Here is a 27,437-nt window from a genome sequence, read left to right as displayed (position 1 = left end):
AAAATTGTTAATTATTTACTTTTCATATCAAAAAAACTATAAAAACTTTTTAATTTTACAGTTTGGGTGCAATCTAGTAATTGGTCTGGTCTTTTTGGATCTTATAAAGAAGCAAACAAAACAACTGAATGTATAAAGATGTGTTCTGGAGAAAATTTAGAATTTGGTAAAAACTTTTATTTGGTATTGATTTTTAAGCTTTTTAAATATTATACTATTTATTAATTAAAAAGTTAAAATTCCTATTTTAAGTTAAACACCTCTACCTAACTATTTCTACATTAAACAAATCTCATCACTAAATAAAATCAGCTTTATTTAATGTTGCTTCCTTTATTTGTAATGTAAACCCCCTTTATCATTTTAAAGTTACGTCACGTCTAAATCGGTTGCAATTGTTAACAAGGTTACATTCTCTAGTTTTTAATTAAATATTAAGTAAATGAACTTGATAATGCAGTAAATGTTTGTTTATCATTGCCGTATTGCTAAATACTATCTTTTCTTATTTTTTTATTGTAAAATAGCTTCCTCTCAATTAGTTACTTTGTCATGAAAAAAAAAAAAGTCTTATTACGCAACGTTACGCTTCTATTGTTTTTTTTTTAAAACTTCATAAAGTCTAACCAATTGAGGCGTAAGGTAACGTAACTTAATTTAGATTTGAGACGTAACTAAAATACAAAATAGACTTATTTAAACACTAGACTTTTTTAAACAGACGTTACCTCTCAATTTGTAACACTTAAAAAAAAACAAAAAAAATTGTATTGTAAGGTAAAAAAATTTATTGTTGTGACATATTTTAATTATGTTTTAATTCTTAAATGTTACTTTTAAAGGTATTAAGTACCTTAGATTGCTAAGTGCCATATTTTATTTTAACTTTTAAAGGTTCTTTTTTTATGTTTTTTGTTACGTGACTTTTAAAGCATAAAAAGTTGTATTTATAAATACAACTATATAAATAAAATGAGTTAACATAAGTTACGATACTTAGCAAAACTGTTTTATTAACAATATTGATTAAGTATTTGATTGTTTGTGTATTTGATTTTTGTAAATGCAATAACACCTTTGTCCAAAATATTTTGATTAAAAAATTTTTTTTTTTAAATTACCCATGCTTCAAGATTTAAAAACTAACCTATAAGAAGCTATTTTAAAGAGGAAGCTTTTTTGAAAACTAAACCCAAAAGTGGGTTAGTTTTCAAATTAGCTTCTTCTTTTAAATATCTTTTTGGGGGTTAGTTTTTAAAGCTTCTAGCGTGGGTTAATATTTTAAAAAAGTATTTTAGTTACAATAGTTACCTATAAAAAGCATTTTTAACTAACCCACAAGCTTCAAGTGAAGGTTAATTGTTTTAAAAATTATTTAGATTACAATAGTTTTGACAACATGTTATTGGTTTTTCAAAAATCAAATACACAAATAATCAAATACTTAAGTAATATTATTAATAAAACAGTTTGTTAAGTACCGTAACTAACAAGTTACGGTATTTAACAATGCGTTTGTCAAGACATTTGCAAATAAATTTTTTAAAAATAAAAAACTGCAAATATATGTCGTTTATTTTACTAACTTGTCACGTAAAATAAAGTTTCAATTCGAAAACTGAAGTCTCAGTTATGCTATTTAAACAAATAAAAGTGGAGTTTTTAAAAAGTGTAAACTGAAAAGTAACTTAACGTTAAAAAAAATACTATATTTGAGACGCATTTTAACTACATCTCATATCTAATTTTGATACATTACATTACGTTATTTTTTCATCAATAATACAAGCGTAATACTTTACAAGTTTTTATAAACCCTCAATCAAAAATGTATAAAAAATATCAACGTTTTTCATGACTTAATATTTTTACATATTGTTTTAAATACATTTTTTAGCTCCAGCCAATTTTATGTAGAGTTTGCACTTTCTATCATCCAGTGCAATACCTGTCCAACTTAACTTCTCCCTTTTACTAAATCATGACTTTAATCTGTGTATCTCCCTCGCTCTCTGTATATATATCAAAATATATATTTCTACAAAAATATTTTTTTTACAACAACTGTGTCTTTTTGCAACAACTGTGTTTAAAAAGCATTGAAGTTTATTTCAAAATAGTTTTTTTTTTAAAGTGACTTTGATTTTTTTATTTTAGTTACAATGATAATTACAGTTTTGAGAGAAAAAATTATACTTTTGCAAGAGCCGTAAATTGCTCCCGTAAACTCTTTTAGGTGAGTGTGGGCAAAAGCAAGAGCTAAAGTTCTTGCTTTCCGCCAAAACCTGAACTCGATTTATATATACTAGCAGTAAGCAACCCGTAATGCGGGTTATTAGTAATTAAGTCATTAATAAAAATATGACTTGATATATTATTTAAAAGAATATAACTAAATAAAAATTAATCTATAAATAATACTTTAAATTGGGCTACCTATCAGCGATGTCATTGCTTATAGTTAATGACTTAAAGACAAAAAAAAAAATTAGCATGAGTCAGGTTCTTTTTAAAATCAGCAGGTACCAGAAAAAAAGATCAAACAAAATACTATTCTTTTTAATCAAAGGTTGCTCATTATTAAACAACAATGATTTTTGGACAAGTTGAATTATTAGTTAATTGTCATTTTTAGTGGTTACTTATTTCTCAGCAAATTTAGTCGCCTCATTCAAAAGATTTTCATCGATAGAAGAATAAAAACTAATGCCAAAAATTTAAAACTTATAAAAATGTTTGTTTTAATACCTTTAAGCCAATCTAAAATGTTTTGCGTACTTTTTCATTGAATAAGACAAAGAATCTTTTGCAGCTCAGCAATAACGTTACATAAAATAAGTTTACTGATTCTCCCGATTTCAATTTTTGCTGGATTTAAAATAAAGACAGAAGGTTTGTTTAAAATATTACTCTTATGATCTTTAAAAGTGATAAAGCAGTTAGATGGTGTATTAATTTTGATTCTGTTTTAAACCTTATGATATATACATAAACTTTTTTAACATATATAATTTATTTATATTAAGCTTTTTGGACATCATGGAGCAATTGGTCGATATGCAATGATACATATGGGTTTATGCACAGATCAAGAAGTTGTAATGTTTCAAATTCAATGACTCAGTGTAATGGTAACAGCTTTGATGCAATGGAATGCTACGGTAAAACTTTGAAAATTTTAAAAATTTTCTACATAAAATATAATTAAAGAGAAAAAAATTATTTAAAATTAGTAGAGTAAAACTGGGTAAAACACCACACTTATCAATAAAAATTAAATAACTCATTTATTTTTCATTTTTTTGTTTCATTTTTTTTTTATTGGATAGGTAATAAAAAACTACATAAGAAAATGTAAATATATGTTACAAAAATAATACAAAAATTATCGAAAGTATTAAATGTAATGATAAAAAAATTGTGCGGTTTTATGCAACATTCTGATAAAACCACACACTTAAGAAAAAAATTGAATTTTTTAAAGTTTAATTTTATTTTATTAATTTTTTAACACAACTTATATTTACGAAACTATATTAAAGTTTTTACATTTTTTGCAACATAAAAATTTATTTTCAACTAAATATTTCTTGGGTAAACATGTTTCTTTGAACAACCGTTTCCGACACATCAAATTCTCGCATTGCAACATTTCTGTGTGTAACTGTACTCTACACTTTTTATATTTTGACACTTTTAATCGTTTGGCTGCTGGTACTTGTTCTTCATTATTGTTTTGCTGAGGTTGCTTAGCATTGTTATGCTATAGCATTTGAGTACTTGGTATAAAGAGTCTACGCGTTGCGTTAAGTTTAGCAACTTTCAAGGCTTCTTTGATGCTTTTTCTTCATCTTTTTGTTTGAGGAACTTGATCACATTTTCTTGGGTAATACATTTTTGGCGAAGTTTTGATATGTTGCACAGCTTCGGTTTCTTAACATGCAATTTATTTATGGTTTGAAAAAACTGCTTCAACGCTTTCTCGATACTGCTTTTGCAATGCTCCACACAAGCTTTATACCTATCAAAACTTGAAGCTGGTGTAGTTGAGAAAGATGGTAATCGGTGAGTAGTTGGAGTATGTGGTGCGGCGGCTGTTGAAGATGATGAATCTAAATTCTAACATTTCGGGTCTTTGTAATACTTTGTAAGAACTTCTTTAAATGCTTGTTTGACATTACAAAAGACACCTCTATCCAATGGTTGTAGAATATGTGAAGAATGCTCTGGTAGACAAATTATATTGTATTTTTTGCACAGCAATACCGCTTCCAAAGTTATGTGAGTTGTATGCCCATCTATTACTAAAATATGAATACCCCCAATTTGCTCAGTTTTGGGTATAAATACTTATTTTAGCCATTTAATAAACCTACCGTGCTTCATTCAACTGATTTTAAAAATTGATTGATTTAAAATGGTTTTCAAATTGAATGTTTGGTGCCAACTGAACCACCTCTTGCTCAATCATGACAAAAATTTCTTTTGGCTTTGTATACCACAATTGGTGGCAAAATGCCTTTCAGCGTAGGAGAGTTTACAGTATAATTATTTTTTTCATTGTTACCAGTAAGTTTAAATGCACGTCTTGTCCCTTTTCGACACACTACATTTGCTTTGCCTTGATCACCCGATAACCTGTTTCATCACAATTCCAAATATGCGACCCAGAAGTTATACCAGTCTGTTGATATTGCTCCGCAATGCATTCAAAATAATGATCAATTTTTTCTGGCTTACAAAAAGCGGCTCTTTTAGATGCTAAGTTCTCCACTTTTCTCGTTGAAATTTCATTTTTCCATCTGTTTATAAAGGAATAAAACCAGGCTTTACAAGGCTTGTTATTTGTGAATAAGTGCAATTGTTCTTCGCGTTTAATTTAGTCGCATACAAATTCTAAAATTTCATTTTGGGTTAAACCATTACCTCAGTCATTAAGTAACTGGACATCATGCACCATCAATATTTCTGTTTCATTTGAGAGTACCATTGTTGTATCTGAGTATTGGAAGCCTTTGTTGCTGTTATTTTTGCGATCTTTGAGCGCCAAGTTTGAATGCAGCTTTTCTCAGTGATGTTTTATTTTCTTTCATATCAATTAATGTGATGATTATATTGAGAAATAATGTAATAATTGGTTTTTAATGAGTAAGATATGATTATATTAACAAATAACATTATAGTTCTTTCTTAATTAAACCGATAAAGATAGGTGCTTAGTCACTTAAGAAAAACTAAACTAAGTAATTAATCGAGTGTGCAGTTTTATCAGAAAAAATAGTTTTTTTTACTTTTTTGATTTTTTATTTAATTTTTAGTTCTAGCTGCATAAAGATTATACAATCAGTATAACATTAAATTTCCAACAAGATTGTGTTTAAGTTATTTTTATATCAGTTTCGATTCAAGTGCTATTATGTTCGCAACAATAAAAAAATATATAAAATATTGACTCTCCGTTAAAGTTATATAAAAAAAGAAAAAAATGGATTTGAATTGCCATATAATTTTATTAATTCGAATAGAGAAAATAGTTCCGTATTTGAATCTATTTTTATTTTTTTATAGCCATATCCGTTTAGTTTTTATTTGATAATTTCGATCAGTGTATGATAGGGTGTCCCAAAAAAGCAACTTTTTCACAAAACCAAAAGGTTGGAAACATATCCTGATTATTCACCTTAAAAAAAAGAAAAAAGAAAAACTTTAGGTCTCCAAACCTTCAGGAAGTGTTAAGTGAAGATTTCCATTTTTTTTCAAAATTATTTATATTTTAATAAATAAAAAAAAAAACGAAGAAGGAAACAGTTTGTTTTGCTTTAAAATATTTATTAAAATAAAATTTACATCTAACCAAAAATAATTTATACTAAGGAGTTATACTGTTCAAATCGCTCGTTTTTATCCTTTTATCCACTTTTTTTCTATTCTCTTTAGCAACCATCATGATGTTTTGTCTCTGACTTTCAATATGACTGTCTGGTAGAAAACTTTGCACAAGACAAATATTTCTTTGAGAGCAGTCATTTGTTCACTGAATATTTGAAACAAAAATCTTTAAAAATTTGAAGCAAAAATATTAAAAAACTTAAAGCTGGGATGGAGATCAACAAATTTTCCATCAGAAATCCAAAACAATTTTTTATTGTATATTAAGATCAAGTATGAAAAAAATATACCAGTTGTTTTTCCCAACAAACTTGTGCAAATGAGTGTTCCTGTTAATGATTATATCCACTCTAATCTCTGGTTTCTTTATTTCAAAATAAGATATATTCTCAGGATATGGATAGTTAATAAGTTTCTGTATTACTTAGAATTTCTTTTCCTTAGTTATGCCTAGATTTGCTAGTGATACAGTAACAACATCTTTAGCCAAGTACCACATATGTCAAAGAAGATAATTTTTTAGGCTTTTATCTAGTATTTGTCTTCTTCCTCTATGCTTTCTGCAACTTTAATTGGTTTTAGATCATTTGATGGTGCCTGGATTATTATATATGACTTCAGAAAACCAAGGAATATAAAATATTGCTCCGAAGGTGCAATTTTGTTGACATCTTCTATCTCCTCCACTGACATTAATTTAAGTTTTTTACGAGTTAGTTGAAGCATCAATAAATATATCCCATTTGCCATAAATCTAGCCTCATGACAAGCAGGGGGTTGATGAAGGTAGAAATTTGGTACTTCGTTACCCAAATAGAAAGAACCAAGCTCACATAATCTTATATAGTCTGTTCATATCTTGGGAAAAAATTTTAGGGAAATGGCGTTTCCTATATATTTTTTAGCCTCTTGCGTAATCTGATACAAGTAAGAATTGAATTTAAATCTGTCTTATGAGTTAATGTCTTCATTGCATACCTTAAAATTTTCAATCCAATGTTTTTTAAAATTAGAAAACTTTTTTTTTTTGGTGCTTTAGTTTTTCCTGTTAAAGCTTGCACTAAATGACTGATGTGTCTCTCATATATGTGTTGACAACATAAAAGCCACATAATGTGTTTTCCAACAACATACCTACTTATAAGTTCAATTTCTCCATTATGTGCACTAGTGTTTGAAGCAGTTGTGTCAGTACAAACAGCAAAAATGTTATTTTCTATTTCAAAATCTTCTAGTACCTTTTTTATTTCTTTTGGTTGGTCTTTACCTTAAGATGAGTTTACCTGGAACACTCCTAGCAGAATATCATTACTATTATCATCCTCAGGGGCTGTCACGCTTCCTGCAATCCTCACCATTTTAACAGTAATATTATTTTTAAGATCCCATTCATTGCACAATTTACTATCAAAATAAAACAAGAGTTTTTTACCGATCAAAACAATTTTATAACTATTTCTAATTTCTTCACTTTTGCTTTAGATGGTTTGAAATTTTTTTGTGTAGGTTCCTGATTTTAACAAAACAATATTTTCCAAATCATGCCCTGCATACATCCGAATCAAAGAAAGAAATGCTGTGTGACCCTACACACCAAGTTAAAATCTTGCAGCGACTTTACTTGTAGCTTATATTAATCCATCCCCTGATATTGGGAGGTGCAGCTCATGAGATCATTTTTTTTGTTAATGGTACATGGGACTTTTTATCTTCTACTTAGATACATCAAAAAATAATTCATTAGATGAATTTGACTCAAAATATACTGATTCTGTACCAAAACCAGAGACAAAATCATTTTCAAATAAATTTTTATCCTCTATGAACATTTCAAATTTTTTATCTAACTCATTTCTATGTGCAATTCTCTTCTGATGTCAATATCCTCAGTTAAAGCCATTTTTTTAGTAGATTTTTGGTCAATTGAGAATTTAATGTCTTCTTTAATGGAATCAGGAGTTCGATTATGGTCTGTTTTGATTTTCGTTACAATATTTTTGCAGCCTATGTCAAAAAGTTCATTTGAAGTTTTTTTATAGTTGGTTTCGAGATTCGAAATAGTTTCTTTTGAAGAGAAGTTCAATCAAATCTTTCTCCTTTTTTTGTTGAGCTTTTCAGTCTTATCTCTAATGGTCCATCTTTTTATCAAGATTTTTGAAATCCCGCTCTGGACCGGATATTTACTACTTCTTTGACGAGACAATCTATAATACTTGTCTCACATTTTGCACAAGGGAGTTGACATATTAGTTGATAGCTTCCTTTTTGCATGGAGCAAATAATATTTGATTTTGTTGACTTATATCTTAATTGCTTTGAGGAAATAATATGGCAATATCTTCTTAAAATGTCAACATTTGTTGATAACTGGTGTTTGGGAAGCTCTAAAATTGGTCTGTTCAAAAAATACAATGGTCTCCTTATGATTTCTACCACGTTTTTGATTCTTTTTTCCACATTATTAAATTTTCTTTTTTTACAGCTTGTTCTTCTGCATTGTTTATTGTTTATTTCAATTTTAATATTTATATATCTAAAAACGTAATCTTTATTACTATACTGCTTTTAATAATATGTTTTCTATATGGTATTAAAATACTTGCTTATTTATAAATTCAATATAAATAAATGAGAACGAGGTAGAAATGTATCATTTAGGTGAAAACCATAAAAAAATCAAAAAATGCCTGTTTATCAGTTTTTATAACTTACACTTCTATGGGTCTAGAAACCCTTAAATTTGGTAAAATTGCTTATTTTTATGCATATAACCAAGATATATTTTGAACCCTAAATTTTTTTTTTGTGACACCCTAGTGTGCGGAATGGTGTAGTGTGCGGATTGTCCCGGTTTTACTCATTTCGCACAATCCGCACTCTATATAATAAAAAAATTGTTGAAATTCTTAACTGTGATAATTGATTCTTCTTTATAAATTTGAAACATGTTTTTGTATTAAATTAGAAATACTCCTATTTCAAAAATATATATTATGTTGCTATCTAATAAGGAATGTTTTACTTGCTTCACGAACTAAAGCAATTTCATTTTTTTTAGCCATTTGGTCGCAATGGAGCATTTGGTCAAGTTGTAATGCTACAAATGGAATAATAAATCGAACAAGGGAATGCAACATCTCTTATGTTACGGGAAAATGTCATGGTGACAGCCTTGATGTAATGAAATGTAATGGTATGGTGCTATATAAATTTGGTTATTAAAACATAATAAGCGCAGTTAAGCCTTTCACAAAAAATATTGAACTATGTTTAACTTTAATGTTACAAGAAAAAAAAGTTTGATTATACCAAAACACAAACTTGATACCATTATGATGTTTATATATATTTATATATACATATATGTATATACATATATATATATATATATATATATATATATATATATATATATATATATATATATATATATATATATATATATATATATATATATATATAGTTCTATAAATTGTTGCATTTAGAAGTACGGTAAAAAAAATGATTCTTTTGTCAACAAATACGTCACTTTAAATTACTTTTGACTTTTGTCTAATATTTCCAAGTTGTCAAAAAGTTAAAACCATTAATTTAATTACAAATTATTCATTTTTTTAAAAAACCGCTAAAACGCAAATTTAATTGACCAGAATGTTTTTAAAAACATTCTGAACGTTTTTAATATAAACAATGCTATTATTTATATTTTTTTTAATAAAATATTTTTATTATTATTTTTTTTACTGTAAATCATGCACGAAATATTGCTACATTAACTATCTTATAGCCTGACTCGCAAGGGAGTGCTTCAACATTGACTGAGGGTTTGGTTGGGGCAGGCATTCTATCAAGTAATGAATAAAAAAATTCCAGTCTAGCATTTTAATTTTTACTTTTTGTCAACAAAATACGAAAAAACTTTCTTACAACCAGTTAGAGGTTATATATATTTATATATATATATATATATATATATATATATATATATATATATATATATATATATATATATATATATATACATATATATATATATATATATATATACATATATATATATATATATATATATATATATATATATATATATATATATATATATATATATATATATATATATATATATATATATATATATATATGTATATATATATATATATATGTATATATATATATATATATATATATATATATATATATATATATATATATATATATATATATATATTTATACATATATATATATAGTATTAGTATTAAGAATTGTTGTAACTGGTGTGAGCCAGTGAACTCTAACTTCACTGATCTTAATTTTTTTTTTGGCAAGACTCAAATTCACTGTCAGTATCAGTGGCACTCGTACCACTTGAGGATAGTTCTCAAAATCTTTCTTCCTTTTTAAGTCCTTTATAGCTTTTTTCTTTGACATTGTTTTTCTTTTTATGTTGTTCTTCTCTACGTCACTTTCTATCATATCTAACATTTGTTTTTCCCTGTCTTTCATTTTTTCTTGATAAGATTTATCTTTCCCAGTGTCAAACTTAACTATATCACCTTGAAATTAGTTTCTTAAATGATCACTACATAATATACATAATTGTGTAGCTGACTGCTGAAGAGAAAAAGTTTGTTTTTACCATCATTTTTAATTATTTTGTATTTCTTGTCAATTATTAACTTAAAATATTGTCTATTCTAAATTTTTGATGTAATAAAAAAATGGCATCAAATAATTAAAAAAATCTACTGTTGCGTCAACAATTCTGTTGCATAGCTGACTGCCGAAACTAAATTGTTAAATATCCTAAATTTTGTTTGTTTTTTTCAATGCAATAAAATGTTTTCCCAAATATATTTTTAACTTTAAAACAATTATATTCTATTAGAATTTATTTAAAACTTCAATACATAGCCATATAGTATATTTAAAGTTATGGTATCATGCCAAGAACCAGTTGCTTGCACATCTAATGAAAATGAAAAAGGTGTGTATTGTGTAAACATTATAGAACTTTTTAATCATTTTAATAATTATTTGCATTTGTACTTAAAATTTATTTGTAGTTTACTTTTTTTATTACATCCATCAAGTTAAACAATAGAAAAGCAGTGAATCAAAGGAATTACATGAGTAGAAATCATGATGAAAAGAAACACAAAGCTAAAGAATGCTAGACCCCAAAGACAAAAGTGGAAAAAAGATTTTCTAAATATTGCAGCTGAAAGAACAAAAAGTTTAGAAAAAATAAGAAAATCTTGACTGCGGCAAAAAGCCGTTGGGTAAGGTTGCTGATATTGTACCCTCTAAGAATAAAGTCAAAAATAGAAAAAAAAGTAGAGAAACAATAAAAAAGTAGAAAAAATGAGACATTATTGTAATAAATAACTAGGGGATAAAATGTTTAAAAAAATTGAAATATTCAAAAATTTAATTTTTGGTGTTTCAAAGGGAATAAACTTTTAAAAATGATGCTATCAGTATAATTAAGGAAACAAGATCCTAGATCATACCATTATTTTAAAAATACTATATTAATTCACAGTGCATTTTGAATGTTTTTTGTAAAGATCTTTTTCTGTGCGAAGCAATGCTAAAAAGTTTTGAATTTAATAAACTGTAAAACTGTAAATTTTTCCTGGAATAGTCTGAAAACAAGTATCATCAATAAGGTTTAACTTTAATATTAAACGTGCAACTTAGTGATGTGGTAGCTAGAATTTTGAAAGGAAAATGATTAATATTACTACACATTATATTTAAAGACAAAAAGTTTTTTTTTTATTTTTAACAAAAGTTACAAATATTCAAAAATTCAAAGTAGCAGCCATGGTGCAATTCAAGGCCTTGAGTGAGGTACAAATTACGCAACTAGACTCACTTTGAGTTTTTAACAAAATTAGACAGCAAATGCTACTGTATTTTAATTTCTTGGAAGTTATTTTAAATTCACTTAAATTGTCATTTGATTTTGATTTCCGAAGCAAACAGATGTGTTTTCTTGATTAAAAATGACGTCTACTTATTTTGGAACTTTATAACTAATAATTATTTGGATCGTCTTTTTACTAATAGCTGTAGCAGATACTATTATGGAATCGGAATTTATTGAAAATAGACTACAGGGTACTTCACATTGTTTGAACTGGCTTTACATTGAATCAAATTTAAACATACAAAGGTTTTCAATTGTCATATTAAACTGGCCTAGGTTCACAATTGCATGAATACTAAGAAGACATCAACTTTTTATTTTTTTATTTTTTTTATTATTATTATTATTATTATTATTGTTATTATTAAGAGAAGAACATGTGTATTGATTATTGTATTACATAAAACTTTGATATTCTGGTACACCTGATCTATGTTTAAAACATCAAGCTTTCTTATATAAGACTACACTAACCCTTGTTAAAAACGTAGTAGTAAAACAAAAGTTAAATTTGTTGCTGATCTTAACTATTCACACAACTTCTATTGCATATTGTTTATTAACATATATATATATATATATATATATATATATATATATATATATATATATATATATATATATATATATATATATGTATATATATATATATATATATATATATATATATATATATATATATATATATATATATATATGTATATATATATAAATGTTAATATATATATATATATATATATATATATATTAACATATATATATATATATATATATATATATATATATATATATATATATATATATATATATATATATATATATATATGTATATATATACTGTAACTGATATATGTATATCTATATACAAATGTGTGTGTATATGTATATATGTAGAAGTGTATAGTGTATATATTGTGCTTGTTATATTCTATATAAATTTATTAGTGTAATTCTATATCAATTTATATAGTTGCTTTATTCTAATAAATTTATATTCCATCTATATTATAAGTTTGTGTACTTATATAGTTTTATACTTATTGTCGTTTACTTAAAGTATACAAATACTTATTATTACTAAATAATATTAGTGTATTTACCAATATCATAAAATTATATTTCTTATTATTAATTTATACTTTACTGTTTATTGCTTAGTTATCTCTACATACCTAAAAACAAAATATTAGTTATATGAACTTATATTATCATTTATGACTATAGTATAAAATTTCTCTTTTTAACTTTGTTTAAAATATTATTATAAAAAAATAGTATATATACATACTACATACATTATTAATATCTTACACATATAAATTGATGTAAAACTACCAACCTAATCCATTAAATCCTATGCTTTATCATTTCAGTTTTGCTTTATCATTTCAATTTTTTGCTTTATAATTTTGTGTGCATTATCTCTGTATGCTTAGAAACTTCTAACAGGCTTATATGTAAATCATAAATATTAGTTTAAGAAATATAATATTAAAACAATCCTGCAAACTATGCAAAAAAATTTAATCTAAAAACCATAGAGTCATCCAAAGTGCAATCTAATCAATAAGCATACCTATAACATTATCTCCAAACACTCTTTAGAATGGTATTGCCCTGACTGTATTTCCAAAAATATGTCTTTTAGTACCCTTTCAAATCAAGAACTAACACTTACACTTTTATGCAAGAATCTTCCACTAAAGTTATTAAAATCTCCTGAATCTCCTGCTCACCTAAAAAGTCTATATAGAGATCTGAATATTGTTTATAATTGAACTATTAATTGTAAATATCTTGATGTTACTGAACTCAATAGGTCTTTACATCCTGATACAGATATAACTTCATCTCAATATTGCTGCCTTACCACAACATATTGACTATCTCTGTAGACTTATTGGCATTCCCAACACTTCCCCTATGGTGATAGGATTTACTGAATCAAGTTTATATATATAAGACTCAAATATAACTGATATTACCATAAATGGAATTAACACTGATCATTATCCTACTGAGTCAAAAAAAGGTGGAGCTCAACTTTATCTAAGCTCTAATCTTAGCTATGTAGTTCGCAATGATCTTATATTCTATGCCTCAAAATTTCAAGAATTAGTTTTTGTTGAAGCTATTAACCCTAATAAATCCAATACTTTTATTGGCTGCATATATTGTCACCCAACTTTAAATCCAAAACAATTCATTGCAAACCATTTAACTCCTTTACTTGAGAAATTAAGTTATGAAAAAAAAAAAAAATTATATTAATGGGTGTTTTCAACATGGATTTAAGTAATTATAGAGAATCTCCTATTGTTTCTAAATATCTCCAAACATTATGCTTTTGCTCGCTGCTCCCAACTATTTTACTTCCAATAGGTTTAACTTCAAAAACCAAAACTCTCATTGATAATGTTTTTATAAACTCCTATTATCCAGAAACAATCTCTTGCAATCTAACAGTTATTATTTCAGGCCATATGGCCAAGTTCCTCTATATTTCTGGCATTACACCAAAAAAAAAATTATAAAAATCTCTTGAAGTCGCTTCAAAAACTTTAACACTGACACCTTTATACAAGATATATCTACTATAAACTTGGAGGTGCAAATAAAAGACGACGATATAAATAAATCAATAATAAGTTTTTTAAATATATTTAAAAATGTTCAAGACAGACAAATTCTAGATATACAAAGTTTTAGCAAAAAAACAAATTAAATCTAAACCATGGACAACCGCTGGTATTTTTAAATCCATCTCAACCGAAAATGTCATTTATAAAAAATGTGTTAAATCAAACAATGTTAATACAAGAAATCTACTCTTTGATAAATTTAGGTTATATAGAAATAAAATATGCAACTTACTTAAACAACCCAAAAAAATGTATTATATTTCCTTTTTAACAACAACCTAAAAAGCACTAAGAGAACTTGAAAATGAATAAAAGAAATTTTCAACATCAGACCTATTATATACGATTATTGTTTTAACCTCAAAATAAATGATAAAGTCATCTCTGATCTAACCCATATATATATATATATATATATATATATATATATATATATATATATATATATATATATATATATATATATATATATATATATATATATATATAAATATATATATATATATATATATATATATGTGTATATATATATATGTGTATATATATATATATATATATATATATATATATATATATATATATATATATATATATATATATATATATATATATATATATATATGTATATATATATATATATATATATATATATATATATATATATATATATATATATATATATATATATATATATATATATATATATGTATATATATATATATATATATATATATATATATATATATATATATATATATATATATATATATATATATATATATATATATATATATATATATATATATATATATATATATATATTAGGGGTGTTCACTATGCAAAAAATTTTCAAAACCACTCAAATTGAATTTTTTCCTATTCTAGTGTTTGTATATAATGTAAAAAATTTTTTTATCAAACTTTAATAACTATTCTAAAGCCCCCTCAGAGCCCCTAAAGACTTGCCCCAATTTCCTGTTTAAAACAGTATCTTTTTTAGTTAAAACGCAGAGAAATAATTATTGTGAATCTCATTTTTAAAGTATTTAGAAATTAAATCACAGAAATCAAGCCAAACAAAAGCAGCTTGCATAATATTTGTTAAATTATCCAGTTTAACCAAGCTAGTTCTGCATTTTTGGTTAACAGTTATAGTATCAGACGAGAACCCCAAAACTAAAACTAAGACTGTCTTTCTGAATTTTGTTAATGTTGTTTCATTGTCTAAAACTAGTTGGCAAAGACTTGAGTTCAGTTTCTACAATTTTAGTAATTCTTGTCAACATTTCAGTATTAATTTATTTAACTAAAACAGGAAACAGCAAAATAACTATAACAGTCAATATTACATATTAAATTGTGTCAATATCATAATATTAATTTGCTTGTTTATGAAATTTGTAATCAATGCAAAAATGTGCTACTGTTTTAACCCATTCGTGTCATCTCTCTAATCGTAAAATGTAACAAAAAACTCAGGCACTAATGGGTTAAACAGAAAATTGGGGTTTATCTTTAGGGGCTTTGAGGGGGCTCTAGAATAGTCATTAAAATTTAGTAATATATATATATATATATATATATATATATATATATATATATATATATATATATATATATATATATATATATATATATATATATATATATATATATATATATATATATATATATATATATATATATATATATATATATATATATATATATATATATATTTATAAATTTATGTATATATAACAAAAACAAAAAGAAAAAAAGTGAATGCGCACACTCACATATAAATACATGCCAAACAATTAGGGGTACTTTTTACATAAGATTTTAAGAATATATAGTATAAACTTTTTTACATCATGGGTTATAAACAAATGATAAATTAAATCGTGTTGAAAGTTACAATAGATTTTATATATATATATATATATATATATATATATATATATATATATATATATATATATATATATATATATATATATATATATATATATATATATATATATATATATATGTATATAAAATTAATAAATATATTCATAATTATATAAATCAAATCATAAGATTACTTAAATTTAATGCTTTAGAAGAAATTTAATTCATTGACGTTTAGTATAAGAAGCTGCCTGAGTGTATTTCATAATTTAGTTCCTCGATTTGCGATTGAGTATTTAGTGGCTGAATACTAGGTTTTGGATCGACTAAAGTTCTTTTATGATTTATTTCAAACACATTTAATATATTGAGTTTACTATATAGTATTTTTGTATGGGAGAGTCGACCTTCATTTGTAAAAACCCTAATAGCATGTTTTTGTTTGCAGAGAAGTTTATTTGTTTTTGTAACGTTGGTGCTGCACCAAGCAATATTTGCATAGTTTGGGTAACAGTGTATAAATGAAAAGTATATGTATTTCAGACAAGATTGGTTTAAGAACTTTTTAGCTTCATAGAGTATACCAATATTTTTTGAAATTTTATTCTTAGTTACATTTATATGTTCTCTCCAATTAATACTTTTATTTTGAATTAAGCCCAAGAATTTTAATAGTATTTATGTTTTTTTTTAATTATTATCAAAATAAAGATTCGGTAGTTTCAATGGAATATTTTTTTTATAAGCATGATGGAATAATGCGTATTTAGTTTTATTAATGGTTAAGGACAGTTTATTGGATTTAAACCATTGGCTTAGTTTATCAAGTTCTTTGTTTACTTAAATATTTAAATATTATAAATATTGGATTTGCAGTTCCAACTGCATTAATGCAATCACCAACTGAATAATTTATTTTTTCATTATTACAGACCAATTTTAATGGTTGTATAGCAACAAGCCTGCAGATTATTTATTGCATGCCTTTTTCACTAGAAAATTTAATTTCGTTGAAAGTCTACAAATTGCATAAATATTTGCTTTAGGAAATTGTTTTTCACATGTTCGGAAATATTTTGCTACAATTTCTTAAATTTCTTTGTTTCTTGCAGTTCTAAGCCCTAATTTGTGTCTTCCTATATTAAAATTTGCGCAAAATCTTATTATAAAATTATTATAGCAGTCATTTTAAGTCTGATATTTTAAATAAACTGGTTTGATTTGTGACTTTAAATAACCGGCAATAATATCTATGATTTGGTCTTGCGTTCTGCCAAAACCCCAGTCTGATAATTTTGTCAGCATTTTTACCAATATTATTTCAACCGCACTACACAGTGGGCACAAAAACGTTTTGCGAACATTTTTTAAAGCTTCTGTATAAACGTCTTTCATTGGTTTTTAAAATGCCTATATGACGCGGTGATCGGACGTTTTTCTAAAAACATTTATAGAACGTTTATTATTGTGTTTTTTTAAGTCGAAACAAAATTTTTTATCGCTTTCAATGTTAGTCTTAAAAATATTTTTTTTTCGTATAAGTTATTTAAGTAATAACTTATGGTATACAGAAAAAAATCCTTTTACAAATGAAAACTTAAGTGTAACAGCATAGATCTGAATAAATAACTGAAAGTTTAAATATTTTACATTTATTTACAATCTAAGCATACAAAATCATAAAAAAATAGTTTTTATGCCAATCAATTTCAAGCCCTTGTCAAATGATTGCCAATCAACTTATCGACCAATTCGAATTTTGTTGCATGTGGCACTAATGTTTCTAAAAAGAAAAATGCCATAGAAATCTTCATGCATTTCACTAGCTCGTGTAAAAGGTGTTATATAATAATAAAAACATATTAAGGTGTCAATGATACTTAATTAAAAAAAAGTATTAAAGTTAAAAAACAATAATATGAAATTAATAAGTTAAAATAGTACAAAGTAATTATAAGAAACAAAATAAACAACATGAGCTTTTTCCATAAGTTCCAGCTTTTTTAAACAATGCTAGAACATATTTTAAAATAAAATCATCTAAAACATTATTAGCAGAAGCTGAATGTGAGTTTCCACTTATAAGTTTAGATTGGCGGACTTTAAAAATCATCGAATGTATTTAGTTTTATCACATTTTGAGTTATTTAAGAAAGCTTTAAACATTAATGTAAACAAAAATATACCAACAAACAAAACTTTAATTTATTGTTTAAAATTATTTCACTCTCATCAAACCATGTTTTATCATTTAATTTATCATAAAAAAGTAAAGAACTTCAAGCTCAGTTTTTTTCATGAGGATATCCACTGCAGATAAAACATTTTTGACTTCAGACTTTACGCATTGTAATTCCATAAATATTGCATATTGAAAATCTTTTTATAAAAATGAAAAAAAATTAGAACAATGCTTAAAACATTATTGGAAAATTGTTATTATAGTCATTGAATTAAACACTATAATATCATTTTGAAAAATGAAAAGTCAGTATTTTTTAACATATTGTTTTACCGATAGACTTATGTTATGTCTACTTGACTGCGGTTCATCGTAACAATAAAGTGCAGCAATGCTTCTTTGGAAGTCTTTTTTAACTTGTTATTTAAAAAGTTTCATGCATTACTTATTACCTTATTAAAAATCCAAATGTTTTTACCTTGTGTTTTTGTACATTTGTATTTTTTAAAAATTATATTTATCTGGTTTTATTCTGCTTATGCCGTGTTGAATGAAACCAGATAAAAAAACTACAATCTTTAAACAACTTGCATTTGGCATCTTTTTGCACTATAATATCAGGACTTACTTCTCTTAGTTGCAAACGATTGCAAACATGTTGCACCTTTCATTTTAAAATTGATATTAGGAAGCAAATACAAAATTGCACATTCCAATTTTTTATAGACGTAGATTTTGTATTATTAAATTATTAAAAATTCTGTATACATTTGAGATAATTTAGAAAAAAACAATCTGATTCTTGAAACTTAGAATTTGAGAACTCTGAATCATCATGCATCTTACATCTCTCTAGTTCTTTAGTCAAAATTTAAATATTTATTCTTGCCATTTTTTATTAGATAAATTAAATATATACATATTTTTTACCTAATGTCCAGATATTTTCTTAATTTATTTATAATCGATATTTGTTACTACTGAATAAAGTCATCCAAATTAGGTAATAAAAATCATTGCTCAATACTATTACGAATAAATCCTATTAAGATCCTATGGAGAAAAAGTTAATTCTTCTGGAAATTCTACTTATATAAATGATGAAGGGCATTTTCTAGTAGAAGTAGAAATAAAATAAATAGAAATAGTTTTATAAATTTATTAAAAAATTTATTTATAAAACGTTTTTAACTAACACTTCATATTATATTATGATCATTTCCCTGCAACTTTACTTACATCTTCGTTACTCGCAATTTAAAATGGTAGTTAAACTTTTCCAGGATATTTGAAAAAAATACTTTAAATACATAAAAAAAAAATTAAACAAAATACATATATAGCAAATATATACCTATATGTATATATATGTATATATATATATATATATATATATATATATATATATATATATATATATATATATATATATATATATATATATATATATATATATTATTATATGTTATATATATTATTATATGGTATTTTGTATTTGCAAATAAAATACAAAAACTCTTGTACACGTAAGAGTACTAAGAGAGAGTTTTTGTTTTTTGGTTGTTGCTAATTTAAAACATATTTAAATAAATTTTTAGTGGTATTTTAAGAAAAAGTATATATATATATATATATATATATATATATATATATATATATATATATATATATATATATATATATATATATATATATATGTATATATATTAGGCAAACAGAAAACAAATTCCTAGAAAAATAACACCATTTAAAAATATGGCAGTTTTAAAACTTTGTGATATTGATATTTCCATAAGTCGAATTGATTTTTTGAATCTTGGTCTAAACTTTGTAGCATCTATAAAATTCGATACCATATATGGATATTACAACAACAACAGAGTTTAGGTTTGTGTAAAATGCACAAAGTTTAAGTAAAAGAAAAAAATTTAAATAATAATCTACTTGACATTGTTCTTTTTTCAATTATCCATCGACATAAGAGCAATGGATAGCATTTCAATTAATAAAAAAAATCAAATTATTTCTATATACCCCTACTTTCTAAAGTTTTGGAAAAAGTTCGAAAACAAATTGATATAACATAAATTTTGAGTATGGACTCTACCGCAAAGTTACGAAACAAAAATTTAAAGATAACTTTCAAAAACAAACATAAACAATGTTTTCTAAGGAGGAATACAAAAAATTATATCAAAGTAATCCTATCCTATTGTATCTCATAGGACTTTGCTTATTTCAATTATATTTTCGTCGGAACAATGAGATTTTAGCAATGGAGAACTCAATCGGACTCTATTTTGAGGTTCTTGTGGAATATTTTCTAAACTAAGATGAAAATTTTGCAACTAAAATAACATTGAAAACAATTTTTGCAGTTAATCTAGACTATTTTTTAAAAATATATTGACGAGAGTCATGCAAAATTTCCTTACATCAAACAAGCAAAACAATGCCTAATCATTTTAAATCAACAGCATCTTGCTATACAATAAGCAATTAAAGTTGAAAACAAGACAAAAACATTTATCTTTTATGATATAACCATTATAAATAACACAACAGGAAAATATAAGTACCAAGTATAAGGGAAAGAGGCAGCCACTAACATTCAGATTAAATGAAATGCAAATCCTGATCTGAGTATTTTAACTGCTATATTTAAAGATTTTTTTTACAGAGCTTACTCAGTCTGTAGTAAAGCTCATTTAAAAAAGGAATAGGTTTTTTACCTGACAGGTTTGTTAAAAATGAGTACAACCAAAGACATTTAAGGAAAGTTATACACCAATTTCATCATAAAAGGTACAACAAAAACAAAACAGCATCAGAGTTCATTATTTTTCATATAGTTTGTTTGCCATGGGTACCAGGCATTTTACCAAAATTATATATAACTTTATTATTGGAGTATTTAAATCAAACCCAAAGTTAAGATCTTTATTAACATAAAAAAACAAATCAAATCTACCTTCTAAAAGCTAGCCTAAAACCTATATTATAAAGTGCAATTGTTCTAAAGTTTATACAGATGTAACGAAATCGCAGGTAATCAGATGTATTAACAACAGAGACACGGGTGTATCAACAACAGAGGAGCATTGACAAAAAAAAATCTTTTCGCATTTCATAAAACCATTTGCAAATTCGAGATTATTTTGGAAAAACAAGATAAATGTAGAGAATAAAAAGTTTGAATAAAAAATTAGGGAAAATCTAGGAAAACAAAGAAATATGTGCTCACCAAAATATTGTAGTATAAATTAGGTGTAGGACAATATAGTAAAACTATGTTTTAAACGCCAATTTACAAATTTAAGTGCATAAAAATTTCCTGTATAAAACCATATATGAGTGGTTTTTTTAAATTTGCATATAAAAACATTGTTTATATATATATGTATATATATATATATATATATATATACATATATATATATATATATATATATATATATATATATACATATATATATATATACTGTATACAAATGCTATGCAATAAGGTAGGGCCTATTTAGAGAATCCACAAGAAAAAAGTTGATTAATTGTAATTGGTATAAAAGTTTATAAAATGAGTTATATTTCAATTATAAGCATAAATTCGATAGACCAGTGGTTTAATGGATCAGAGGGTTCAAATTCGTCCCTTAACACAATATATATTAAACTTTTTCAACCTGGCTTATTTATAGCAAAAAAATAAACACAGCAAAAAAGAATTTTCTTTGTCAAAAAAAATTTATAGTTTTTTTTTGGCTGAGGGCTTTTCTGTGTGTTCTTTTTAATTTTTTCTTTGCCTCCACAGCAGTACCTTATAAAAAAGCAGGACTTTTTAAAAAATTTTTCCTTTGATAAGCTTCGGACCACTACTTTTTTTTCCACTACCTGCAACTTATTAGGTCTAATTATTTGAGTGTATTATTTACATAGATATTGCTATTATGACATATGCTAACAAATATGTTCCCGTATTTTGATGTTTTTAGAATTTTTATGCAAATTTTACACAAATGTTTTTACTTTTGTTAGTTGTAATATGTAAAATCTATGTATATGTTATGTATATAATACTATGAAACTTATAACCAAAAAAAACTTTAGTACATATGTTGTAGCAATGCTGAAAGCATGCCATTGTTTTAATATTATAATTTTGCCACAGAAGAGCACCATATAAACAAATGCAAAATGATTTAAACAATTTAACCTTTACTCTGGTAGAGCATAAATAAAAGCAACTAGTTAGAATATTTATACATCTGTAAAGACCCTTCATCAACATTGGTTATATCAAGATCATTGGTTGGGTCATTCTTAATTATATATCAAAGAATTTAAAAGATATAAAAAAGGCAATTTTACAGCATCTTACGGATAATTATGCTACTTTTCTTAGTTTCTGAGTAGAAGATATGTCAATGCAACTCTTAATAATATCAGAGTTTTCTGTAAAATGTTTAATTTCCTTTATTAATTTGAGGCAAAATTTTTCATTGTTAGTTGAATTATACAATTTATAAAAGTGTTTTATTACATATTACCAATAATACTATCACCATTAGTACCTCCAAAAGTAACAACAAAGTTTACTGCATTATTTTTACTAATCTTATGCACCTTAAGCATCTTACGCATGTTCCAGAACTTTCGCGAACCTGCGTTTTTCAGATTTTTTGCACATAAATTAGCTTAAATTTGTTTATTCAGGCTTTTTTTTTTTTTACCGTATCTAAGATCTAATTTAAAAGTAGCATGAAATTGCTTCATATATTCAAAAGTTTCACCCTGTTTCTTCTTTCCTTAAAAAATACACTGCTTAAATGCATCTTTTGAAATGCTGTGTTTATCCTTAACATAGTTATTTTTTCCTGGAATAATAATTTTTATGTTTAAAATTACAATATTGTATGGTATCAGATACACTAGATTGCATATTATTTAATGATGTTTTTATAAAATAAGTCATTATTGTAAGCTGCATTGTGGCATTTAGTATATTTTTAGTAAGTAGATAAAGTGGTACATAAACGGAATTTAATATAAAGTCTAGTTTATCTTCATAACATGTTAAGGTGACTTTGCCACAAATAGCTTACAACTCTAGCTGACATGTTAAACAATGTTTGCTGTTATTTACTTCAGATAAGTTTGGTAATGAGCAAGTAATCAGAATCGCAAATGGTTTATTTTCTGATGTAATTGCATTACTTAAAGCTGATATAGATATAACTAGATTATCAATAGTTGAATTGCATATATCCCGGTTTTTTAGTGTTTTTGAAATTTTTAAGCTATTATACAAATTTTCTTACTTTCTTTTGTTATAGTATGTATTACCTTTGTTTTTATTATGTGTATGATATTATATATCTATCTATCTATATATCTATCTATCTATCTATCTATCTATATCTATATATATATATATATATATATATATATATATATATATATATATATATATATATATATATATATATATATATATATATATATATATATATATATATATATATATATATATATATATACAGAGCCCTCACGCGGGTATTTCTTAGTGTGTGAAAAAAAAAAAAAGAAAATGCCGCCTTCATTCTTAATTAGCCTGTTAAAAATATCAGAGAACATCTATCGGATTAAATGAATGAAGTTTTCATCTTCATATTGTTGATTTGGCAAAAGTTGCCCAAACAGCAGTTAATAATCTTTATACTTTTATATTTAAAATATTATCTAAAATGGTCTATTTAAGTAAGGTGAGTAGAGTCTCATATTTATACAAAAAAATGAAAGCAAAAATATACAAATACTCCTTCAAATCTTAATAAAAGGTCGCTCTTATTAAATAAACAATCATTATTCTAAATTGAAAAAAAAATTAAACTCATATTAAAATCTGGTATTTATCAATAAATTCATACACTATTGACTACTTTTTTATACATATAAAAAATGAAAATATCATCGAATTTTTAAGTTTGAAAAAAAAGTATGGAAAATTCGGAAATATATCGAATCCTAAATTATAATTTTTTTATTGTTTTGGAAGCGGCACTCTTCTGGCTTTCATTTGAGCAAATTCAAGTCTCAGCTCCCTCATATTTAATGACTTTGTTGTTTTGCTCTCAATAGAAATAATCGAAAGTCCGTTCAGCTTATCTTGACTGATGTTTGATCGTAAACAGTTTTTGATCAACTTTAGTTTGGAAAAAGATCTTTCGCGTTGACAGACAGTGACTGGAACAGTTAGTAAGATTCTCAATGCAATACAAGTATTGGGGAATATTTTTCAAGATCACGTGTAGTTAAAAATGTTAGAACATCTAGTGGATTTTTTTATCAGTTTTTCGTGACAACAAACAAAGTTCAGTCATCAATTCTTTACCAGAAATATCCTTTTCGTCATTGTTGGTTAAAGTTTCTTCCAAAAAATTACAATTATCTCTCAATATACCTTCTTTCATGTTTGAAACATTCGGAATTTCAGATAAGAACTGAAAAGGAGACATGGTTGTTTTATAGTTTTCAAAACGCTCCTTCATGTGTTTAATGGCACGAATAAAAAGCGTATCAAAGACATTTTTTTTTGAATTTTGATCTGGAATCTAAAACAGAAACTTGGTTTGTTTCAACTTCGTCGTAAAACTTTTTTTTCTTCCTGACTCTTTCAGTTACCTGATCGGTAAACTCAAATGTTAGACCCAAAGTTGTTGCCAAAATTTTTGGTGTGGTAACGTACTCATCAAATTTATTCTGATTGTAACTGGATTCCAAAAATGCTAGAGTGGGTTTTAATTCTTCAATGGAAATTTTGACATTTGATGAACTTGACTGAATAATTTTGTCTGTGCAGTTTATTTCGTTCAATACATCATGCCAAATAACAATTCCACATATGAACTCCAAAGTATCCATTTTAGCAGCAATAGATTCAGCTGATAATTTGGTGGTTCCATCACAATTACTTTTGGCAACTTCACGCAACGCTTCATAAATCCTTTGCATATTTTCCTTGATCACCTTTACAGCTCTGATATGACTCTCCCATCTTGTATCACTTAATGATTTAACTGTAAGTGATGGACACTTCGATTCTAAAATACTCCAACGTTTTGTGGAACCGTAAAAAAAGATATAAAGGTTTTGAATAATTCCGAAAAATGTCACAATACCCAATCCAACTTTTACAGAATCAACAACAACAAGATTAAGTGAATGTGCTGTCCAAGAGACAAAGAGTGCTCGTTTATTTCTATCTAAAATTTTCTTTTGTAAGCCCTTGTTTTTGCCTCTTATATTTGCACCATTGTCGTATGCCTGACCTCTCATACCTTCAAGTAGAAGTTTATTTTCATTCAATGAAGCCACAATTTTTTGCTCTAATCCATGACCTGTAAAATTAAATTTTCTTTAAAAACGTTTCTAAACTTTTTACATATACTGCATCAAAAACATCAGGAAAATTTCAAAAACTTACAAACCTGTGGTATCATCAATAACAATAAAATTTAAGAAACTCTCACGGATGTCGACAACCAATGAATCGTTATGTTTTTCTATGACGAGATATCGTATAATAAGAGTTAACTGTTCCTGATGACTGACATCTGGTGTGCAATCCGCAATAATGGAGTAGTATTTGACTTTCCGAATTTTTTTAAGGATTTCCTCTCTAGTAGCACGAGCCACTAACTGAACAATTTCTTCTTGGATATTTTTGCTTAAGTAATGAGTTTTGTTTGAATTTTCCCCTGGTTTGGAGACATGATATTCCATAATAGGGGCAAATTCTGCCATAAGTTCAACTATTTTTAGGAAATTTCCATTGTTTTCTTCATACAGTTTATCAGATAATTCTCTAAATGCTATGTTTTGTGGTGCCATCATAATGATTATGGAAATTATCCTTTTTAAAACATTATCCCATCAATCAATTTCATTCAAAAGTTGCTTTTCCGTTAAACAATTAACAGTTTTGAGCTTTGTAGTCTTCTTTTCAACTCGATCCAATTGCCAAAGCTTTCAATATGATCAACACTAACTTCATGCCTCGTTAAATTTTGTGATAAATGCCTCCAGTCAGCAGACCCTGTTCTCGCAAGGGAAGTATCTGTAATGTTAAATAGTTTACAACAGAAACAGAACTTTCACCATTCTAAGATTTTTGGCAAAAAAAGCTTGAGCTAAAGAAACGATTATCATAATTTCTTCGGTAACTGTTTAACTGACGGTTTCAGGGCCATTCGTAACTATTTCTTGAATATTATGGTTTGTCAGTGTCTGAGGCCAATCAAAAATTTCTTCACATGTACAAAAAGGGAGCTCGCCAGTTAAATTATCTCGATTTTCGATTGAGAATCGAGTTTTACTCGATTCTCTGTTTTGGTTCGATTCTTCACCTTCCATCTCAATTTCATGTACTCTGATCTCGTTTGAATTGATTTTATATGGCAAAGTTTTTTTATCAGAATCAGTGTTTGGGCTATAAAATGTTTCTGAACTTAAAAAAGTATCTCGTTTAGTTTAATTTTTATTATGTTCTTCCTGTTTCTTTGGCCGGTTCCGATGATACTGAAAACCGGACAACTTTTTTCTTTTATCCATTATTAAATTATAAAAAGACTCTCCCTTCTAAATAAAATTCTTATTTAAAAACTCGTTAGACAATATTTAATACTTTCGTATTTATTGTTAACCATATTAATAAAAAAATAAAAATACTAACATGTTTAAACGACTGATCAACTACAAGAACAAAGCTATTATGATAAAAACATTGAAAACCCGCTTATTCAAAGAAATAACTTCTATTAGTTTCAAAAAAATAACTTCTATTAACTTTCTTCAGAGAAAATTTTATAAGTAAATTGTTTACAAATAATAAATACTGAAATATCAATGTAATTTTTTAAA

The 27,437-nt window shown here is 25.6% G+C and overlaps 1 protein-coding gene across 1 annotated transcript in view; it reads left to right on the top strand.

Annotated features, from left to right (window-relative positions):
- LOC136080694 (uncharacterized) overlaps positions 1–27,437 on the top strand; it is a 214,868-nt gene that overhangs the window by 144,956 nt on the left and 42,475 nt on the right. The window contains exons 8-10 of the mRNA XM_065797670.1: positions 62–166; positions 3,027–3,161; positions 8,948–9,082. Coding sequence (XP_065653742.1) covers positions 62–166; positions 3,027–3,161; positions 8,948–9,082 — 375 coding nt within the window. The remainder of the gene's footprint in view (positions 1–61; positions 167–3,026; positions 3,162–8,947; positions 9,083–27,437) is intronic.

This window comes from Hydra vulgaris, chromosome 05, assembly GCF_038396675.1.
Source record: "Hydra vulgaris chromosome 05, alternate assembly HydraT2T_AEP".
In the NCBI taxonomy this organism is placed as follows: Eukaryota; Metazoa; Cnidaria; class Hydrozoa; order Anthoathecata; family Hydridae; genus Hydra; species Hydra vulgaris.
This window is presented reverse-complemented; position numbering and strand designations above follow the sequence as displayed.